This window comes from Dicentrarchus labrax, unplaced genomic scaffold (genome assembly GCF_905237075.1).
Source record: "Dicentrarchus labrax unplaced genomic scaffold, dlabrax2021, whole genome shotgun sequence".
Classification (NCBI taxonomy): domain Eukaryota; kingdom Metazoa; phylum Chordata; class Actinopteri; family Moronidae; genus Dicentrarchus; species Dicentrarchus labrax.
In genome coordinates, this window is record NW_026136714.1 from 3,351,020 (window position 1) to 3,359,204 (window position 8,185).

Consider the following 8,185-nt stretch of genomic DNA (forward strand, 5'->3'; position numbering starts at 1 on the left):
CTCCAGGTCAGCCAGATTCGCGCTACATTCGCGTGGAGACCTGTATGTTCATGGTGAAACTGCCCCAGTACACCTCTTTGGACGTGATGCTGGAGAAGCTGCGATACGCCATCCACTACCGCGAGGACCCTCTTAGCGGCTAAGAAGACTTGACAACCCAATGTTCCCAAGCGTGTATACCTTTCCCACCCACCCATCTTACTTTTGACCCCTGCCTCCCTTTCTTTCCCCGGACCCTCCTATGAGACAGACCACAGTCCTCGATGCTCTGATGCTCCAATTCAATTTTATTTCATTTTATTTGATATGAGTGGCTATTAATGCTTTGCATGTTCATCCCTGCTTTTTTTTTTTTTTTTTTTTTTTTTTTTTTTTTTTAGCATTTTACACAATACTACATGATTATTTTTGACACATATTTTTTGTGAAGAATTCAGGGAAGATAATCTGAACCAGCACTGACAGCGTTAACGAGTGTCTGTTCTGGTTGCACTGAGTTTGAGGATGGCATTGAAGTGAAACAACTGTGACACTGTTTTATTTATTCACCTTTTCCCCTCCCCCTATCTTTGACAGAGGGTTTAACAAGCTTCAGTCGAGTTCTGTGAATTTAACAACTTACTGGGATGGCTTCAGATCAGCACTTTACAGTTGCGAGTTCAATTCCTGATTTCCAAACCTTTCAGTATTTGAAAGTGTGGTCTCAGCTAAACCGGCTCTACTCTGAGATGCTGAACTTTTGCGTATCTGTGAAGGAAACAGACAAACTGTTACTCTCCTAATGCTTAACCTAGCTGCCTCCCTCTGTCTCTCCCTCCGTGGGGGTGATGTTCTGAAACATGCCTTTGCTGTAGGAGCCTCTCTCTAGAGGTTGATGCTGGTTCTGTGTGGAAAAAGAAAAAAGCCCAAATGATTTTCATAGAATTATCTGACTTTTGAGTCGGAGGTACGACTACTACTAGAAAAAGGAAACGTGTGACGCTGCCTATTTTTGACCGCGTCAGCTATGAGCAGGCAGAAGATGTGAACAAGTGCTGTACAGGATATTATGTAGTTTACTGCCTGTTTTAAGAAATATGAACTGCTAATGGACAAACTAACTTATGCCTATATAAACTGAATACATTTTATCCGAGTCTCCAAAAGAGAGGGTATTTAAGTCATGTAAAAAGTCATATTAATCTATTAGTTTATGAAATTGCTTTTTGGATTTATTTTTTTTGAATATCCGAGTAGCTTTGGCGGCATGGTAGGTCGGGTAGACTGGAGAGGCCTGCTGGTTCTGATAATACTGCATTTCAGGTCTGTGCAACCTGTGTTGTTTTGTGAAAATGGGAAGGAGATGATGTTCTCATGAGCTGCTCTCCCACATTGTTTGTGTGCTACTGCTACTGAATGTGCAACCCCCCCCTGCTCCCAAACATACACAATCTACACACACACACGCACACATATACAAACACACACACACACACACTGGGGGAGGGGTGGCGGATTATCTTGAGTTCTGCCTTTTCATAGTTTTCTTTAATGAGAGATCAGGATTCTGCTGTTTCTTTTGTCTTTTGTTCATTTTACCATAACCAAATGTTTAGCTGTGTAAAAATTAAATAGGAAAAAAATGTAAATAGACTGAAGTTATGTTTGATGGCAGTTTTTATTAATTGCTATTTCACTTCACCTTTTATTATTTTTGCTTTTGGTTTGCACTACTCTTCCAAGAAAAGATTCTAAAAATGAGCAAACTAGGTGATGTCTGTTGGATATCCGGTTTGTTGTGTTGTTATTTTTTATGAATTTTGGAAATACCAGTAATCTTATCACCTTTGTCTTGTACTCAGATGGATTCAATTTCTTCTACTCATGGTGAAACATGTTTTCTTGTGTGAGTAAAATCGCCATTTTACTTGGATAGAACTGAAAAACACAACAGAATTGATATTTGACGCATATTGGATTGTTGAATTGCTTGCGAGTTTCGGTTTTGGTTCAGTTCTTTTGAAGGGTGATTATACCGCTGCTAACAGGGACGCTCTCTCTTCTACTCCCTCCTCCTCCGGGGGAGATGATAAGGTTATAAAAAGGACATATCCATACAAAGAGGTGTTGCGATAAAAATGTGTGCTGTACATTTACTTGATATTTATTACAATTATTTATGGTTGCATTAACTTAACTTTTACTGTCTTACCTCTGCACATCAGAAACTTAACATATCTAAAAAGGATTATACAGATGTAAAGAATCAGATGGCATTTGAGATTTCTGTGTCACAATAAAGAAATGTCTTCATGTACAAACACTGTTTCATTGTCCTGCTTTTTGGCTTTTATATATACATATTCTACAGAAGCTCCGAGAGGCAAATAAGAAAAAACTAATCTGGTGATCCGTTTAAGTCTGATCTAAATAAAATCTCCTTAAGAACAGCTGAATAAAGTTCCTTAAGTTTCTTTTCGTCTGTGAGAACATACATTTTGTGTTTGTTTGTTGTTACATAACTTGCTAACAGACTTTATATATGCGTACCTTGTGTTTAGAGCAGAGGTTTTAAATAGCCTTGGGGCCACTGTCATAGGGGGGCCACTTGAATGTTCAAGTATTACAAGAAAGAATACAAATAGTGTTATTATTTTGATTATACATGAAAGGGTAGTTCTATGAGAAACTAGACTAGAAAAAAAAATCTTGCAGGACAGATTATATCATAGTTTCGGCATCATGTCGCAGGCTGAAGGGAATGGGATGAAGCGCCGTCTTGACAAAAAAAGAAAATCACGTCGAAACTTGTTTTCCACCTGTTTCACAGATGATGCACAAGACATTAAGGGACTTAATATATAAAATATAAATATTATCCACCAAAAACATGTTTTCTCTTAAATTGTATACACAGGAGAGAAAATCATTTATAGATATTGCTCATGTAAATGGTCAGTGTGGTTGGGAAAACAAGTTTACCGCACAAAAAAACACATTTGCATACTGACTGAACAGTTTACATGGTGAAGCGGACATGCCTGTTTCCATGCCTATTGATAAATGATGCCTGTGAAGTGTGTTTTGTCTCCTTTAGGACATGCATTTTATGTAAGGCCCCCAGTTACGATCTTGTTACGTCACCACCACTGCCTGTAAACCAGACACCAGTGAGTGCTGGGCCAGGCCAGTTCCAGCTGGATCTCCAGTCGTCCTCCTCACTGACTCACACTGTCCCCTCTGCTCCATTGTATGCTCCATTCAAAGGGAACCATCAACAATGATGGAAGGAAAAAAATCTGTTACATCAGCAAAAAAAATTGTCAGATATTTCTTTGTTACACTGCAAACTCAGTTGAGTTGGAGCACTTATGTTCTATGTATATACAGTACAGCTCCCCCAGCTGAGGTATGTCTCACTCTACTGCACAATAGTCAGAAAATTATTAAACATAAAAAACAAGTGACATCTTTATCGGTTGACTTTTCCTCATATTTTTAAGTAAAATTTCCCACTTTTAATACCAAAACTACATGGTTACCCTGGAGGAATTCTAGGAATGTCTCCAGCATGTTCACTTGTTGGTTTTAAAGGAGTCAATCAAATGTCCCTTCCACGCAGCTGTCACCCCTCTTTCTGACATAAGGGCCCTCCACCCCTGTTTTAATGACCCCTCCAACCAATGAGCAGCAAGGAAAAGTGCCACATCCCTAACAATCCAGCCAATTGGACGCTGGGAAGCTCAGTGTATTCAAAAGGCGTGGAGAGGTCTGCTGTGTTCATGCAACATGCAACTGACCCATAAACCGCTTCTGTAACAACCTAAAGGTCGATAAGGTAGTGGGACCACTTGACCCGGCTGGAATACACTGCAGTGTGATAAAATCTTCACACACTATATTAGGATATTTTATGCCACAGCAATCCCCCCCCCCAAAAAAAATTAAAAAAGCTGTGAGTTTCTGAAGGGACTGAATGTGGTCTTAATGTTATTGATGATGAAAATGGTTTGCCATGAATTTAGTGAGTGTGTTTTAACCAAAACTGGTTTGCACTGGTCAGGGGGTACATTATTAAAAAAAGTTTCAAAGAATTACTGGTACAAACTATAGGCCGACTAATACTGGATTTTTGAAGCTAATATCAATATTTGTGTGTATAAAAAATATATAAATAAATCAGCCAATAGTACCTTCTACATACATAACATTAACACACGATGTAAGCAAACAACTTTGATACAGATCTCTTGTCTATGGGGCAGGACATTTTACAATGTAAAACTCAGCATGGCAATGCTCTCTGGTTGACAAACTACTACAATTTAATGCCATTTATTCTGTATTTCTTCATTCTTGATTATATAATGATATATCTGCAAGAAGCTAATATCAGCTTGAGCTATTCCATTCACATATTGCATGACTGTTGGTTAAAGCTTATGTTGTGAGGAAGTGGTCCGATCTGTATACTTTATATAACATCTGCAGTAAAGGCAGTGAAATGATTCTTTAGACAGAATATTCAGAAATATAATTTATTATTTTTTAAATACATTCCAAAGTACAAAAGCAGAAGAACAACATACACATGCTTTTACAAAGCAAGTATGCTAAATACAAATGCAAGCCAAATGTCTAAGTGTACTTTTTATACATTTTTGTTTTCCTGAAAGAGGTCTCTCTAGACAAAAACTACCTCTGCCAGAGCAGCATCACAATTATAACATTTTCACAAGATAAAAAAAGAATTACACAGTCGGGAATGATTCGATCTATGGAGTATATGAATAATGGGGTTTATGGATTGAGACCAGCTGATAGAGGAACAGAAGAAAGGATCCGAGATGGTTGGCCACACTAGGAAATACCAAGCTGCTTTTTCAGCCTGCTTAGCTGCTCCATGCTGATGTTGTTTCCGCCGCACACCACAATGACCACCGGGCCCATGAGACGCTCTGCCAGCCTGCCCTCTTCCTGCAGCCTTTTGATAATGTCACTGTACACAGCTGCCAGGGCAGCGCCGCAGGCCGGCTCCACCAGGACCTTCTCGTCATCTGCAGAAAGAGGAGACACCAGGGGAGATCAGTCTCACAGCTGACTTTGTGGCATTTTAGATCAGTTGTGCATCTGTTCAGGCGCGTGTCGTACTCACCTACAAAGCGCTCCACAGCTTTCACAGCCTCCTGGTCTGTGACTACTTCTGAGAACACTGTGTGCTCGTTGACCAGTTTAAGCGTCTGAGCAGACACCCTCGTCAGGCCCAGTGTGGTTGCAACACTAGAGAGCAAAGAGACAGGTCAGCCTTTACCAGGGAAACATGTGGGATAATGTTATTATTTGGGTATAGTACTGTATCTAGGTCTTTGTACCTGGTAATTTCAGGTAGCGTGACCAGCTTCCCAGCTTTCATTGCTGCATTGAGGCTATGTGCTCCCAAGGTTTCCATGGCTACAATGGGCACGTCAGCCCAGCCGGCACGACGCAGTCCCTCCACCACTCCGTTCAGCAGGCCTCCGCCTCCCACCGACAGCACGATCGCTCCCGGCTTCTCCTTCAGGTCGTGCTCCAGCTCCTGCACCAGAGACGTGTGGCCTTCCCTGAACACACAAACACAAACGAAACCCGGTCAGCTTCCGTGAAATTCAACATTGATTTCAGCACTATGCAAAGAAGGAAACTCAGATTTGTTTTCTTTCTCCTTTCAGGCAATAAATCGTCCTTAAAATTTACTCTATAATACTGATCATAACACAGTGGGGAACTGTGACGTTCAATGTGTAAATGAATCATCTGACAACCACTCAAAGTTAGCACTGTGATAAGATTCTCAGTATCTGACATTACACCTCACCCAGCCCCTGAGACTGTTCTGTACAAATGACACTGCGTGATAAGACAGGTGTCGCTATCAGTCACTTGCACATTTTAAAACAATTCAATTTCCTTTAGAGAGGAGACTAATCACTTCTCCCTCTCTATCACCCGATGACAGATAGATCACCATGTACAGCACATACTAATGTAAGTGCTGTCAGACTGACTGAGACAGTCTTACCAGATGAGGGGATCGTCAAAGGGTGAGACGAAGATCCAGCCGGGGTTGTTTGCCACAAGCTGCTGTCCGTATTCAATGCTTTCATTCAGAGCCTAAAAAAAAGACACAGCTTTATTTAATCTGATGAATTAAAAAACAATTCTAATATCATTCGATTTCTGCATTTGTCCATGAATCTATAAAACCATTTTAATTGTTACTTTCAGTTGTAATTCTTATGCCAATTGTCTGCTTGTCTCTTCTCATCATTTCGCATTCTCAGTCATTTGGGTGAAGAAAACTATGAAAATAATAAAGATCATGCACAAAATTGAACCAGAATATGATGGATGTAGGAAACAATACATCAGATTAACTTACCTTGCCATGAATAACCACAGTGGCGCCCTCATCTTTCAGCCTCTCCACTGTTGGGTTTGGTGTAACACTTGGAACTACTATGGTCGCAGGTACCCCGAGCTGACGGGCAGAATAAGCTGCTGCCATGCCGGCGTTTCCTCCTGTTGGGGCCAAAAGCGACAAAGATTACACACTCAAACACACCAACAGAGGGCCGAGACAATGCTTCAATTGATTTTCTTTGTTGTTTCAGTGCTCACCTGAACAGCAGACAAACCGCTCACATCCTCGCTCGGCCCACTGCAGGGAAAAAGAGACATTAAACACATGTTAGCAGATCTCCCATCAGCCACACTGGAGCTGGTCCAAACTCAGACACACCTTCGCCATCACAAAGCTCCTTCAAACTGAACAGAACAGGAGAGCATTACTCACAGTTTTGCAGAGGTGTCCGATGCCCCTGATCTTAAAGGATCCTGTGGGCTGAGATGAATCCAGCTTGAGGTAAACAGAGGTCCCCGCTACTTTAGTCAGGGCCAGACTCTGCCTCACTGGAGTGGCCACATGAAGAGGCTGCTGGGTCTTCATCTCGCTGTGGAACAGACAAGCAGAGAAAAGTGTCAAATAATTCAAAACATCACTTTCCCCCACCTAAGAATGCTCTCTTTCCTGAAATATCACAGATTTCAACTCACCAGTCTCTGATGGATGGCAGGATAACGAGCTGTTCTGGATTACTGATGATCCCAAACCTCCTTATTCCTTTCACTCATGCATCTCAAGTGCATATATACCTACTTGTGCTGTGGGCTTGGCAAAGGAGGCCCACTTGCAGACCAATCAGGGTCAAGCACTCACTCATCAGACCCTCCCAGTGAGTGTGAGGAAGAGGAGCGCCGAGGATGGATGAAAAATCGCTTCCATTGAATATAATCCCATTTTCTTTGACAACAAACTCTTTTCCAGGATGAGTCATTGTCTGGTGTAAACTGAGATATCCAAAACAGGCAGCACTGGTGTGACTGGGAGCACTAAATGAGAAAAACCTATTTCCAACCTCCTGCTGTTATAATTAAGAGGGAATATTTTAATCCGTCCGCACCATTAAAAGCGTAGAAAAACACGTTTCCCATAACCACCATTACATAATTCCGCCCTCCTCTCGCCTCCTTTGTGACCCCCCCCCACGACATTTTCACCCGCCGTCCTTGGCATGTTCCTCTCCCCTCTAAAGGAATTGCGCACACCGCCGGCATTACCAAAAGAGTCGCTACTATTTTGGCTCCGATGCCCAACTACCAAAAGCGGCCTCAATGAAGAGCCTCCGGGCGGACGGCTCAAACCTGAATAATCCGGTGTTCCGACAGTGTGAGCTGCTGTCTCAGGGAAAGTGCTTTAAAATGAGGTAACTCAGTCTGCCAGTGGTTAATAGAATGTTTATAATGGGCGAGAAATAAAAATATAAGTGGCGGAATGTAACTAAGTACATTATTTACTCAAGTGAAAGTAACAGCTGCAGTTTTCAGGTACTTGAGTATTTCCATTTTCTGCTACGATTTTACATTTAAAAGAACATATTATATTATAACATATAATGACTTGTGCAGTATATATAAAGTGACCATCTACAACAATAAAATGCTGCATGTTTATGCATCAGCTATAATAATCCAATAATATATTACTACTTACTTTTACTACTTTCAAACTTTGTTGATAATGCATGTAGTTTTACCTGAGTACCAGTTTGTATTCAGTACTTTTACTTACTTGTAAGAGAGTACACTGATACTTAAATACTAATTTCTC

At 41.1% G+C, this 8,185-nt stretch overlaps 2 protein-coding genes across 7 annotated transcripts in view; one reads left to right on the top strand and one right to left on the bottom strand.

Moving 5' to 3' along the window:
- The window catches only part of LOC127375726 (probable E3 ubiquitin-protein ligase HECTD4), a 38,769-nt gene extending 36,469 nt beyond the window's left edge, over positions 1–2,300 (top strand). For all 6 annotated transcript variants that reach the window (XM_051421906.1, XM_051421908.1, XM_051421909.1 and 3 more), the window contains exon 76: positions 7–2,300. In XM_051421906.1, coding sequence (XP_051277866.1) covers positions 7–143 — 137 coding nt within the window. In that variant the 3' untranslated portion in view covers positions 144–2,300. The remainder of the gene's footprint in view (positions 1–6) is intronic.
- Positions 2,301–4,503: 2,203 nt separating this feature from the next.
- Positions 4,504–7,176, bottom strand: LOC127376115 (L-serine dehydratase/L-threonine deaminase-like). The gene is made up of 8 exons (XM_051422712.1): positions 7,072–7,176; positions 6,812–6,968; positions 6,637–6,676; positions 6,398–6,537; positions 6,038–6,129; positions 5,352–5,579; positions 5,135–5,259; positions 4,504–5,036 (listed from the first exon to the last, which is right to left on the bottom strand). Exons 2-8 carry the CDS (start codon positions 6,962–6,964, stop codon positions 4,840–4,842), a joined length of 975 nt encoding a protein of 324 aa, XP_051278672.1. The 5' UTR covers positions 6,965–6,968; positions 7,072–7,176; the 3' UTR covers positions 4,504–4,839.
- Positions 7,177–8,185: the final 1,009 nt, after the last annotated feature.

Excerpts from the sequence above, each read along its gene's own strand:
- LOC127376115 (XM_051422712.1), bottom strand. The coding sequence starts at position 6,964 with ATGAAGACCCAGCAGCCTCTTCATGTGGCCACTCCAGTGAGGCAGAGT. Across the intron at positions 5,260-5,351 it reads ACGCTACCTGAAATTACCAG|TGTTGCAACCACACTGGGCC; the intron begins GTACAAAGACCT and ends TTTGCTCTCTAG. Across the intron at positions 5,037-5,134 it reads AGCTGTGGAGCGCTTTGTAG|ATGACGAGAAGGTCCTGGTG; the intron begins GTGAGTACGACA and ends CTCTTTCTGCAG.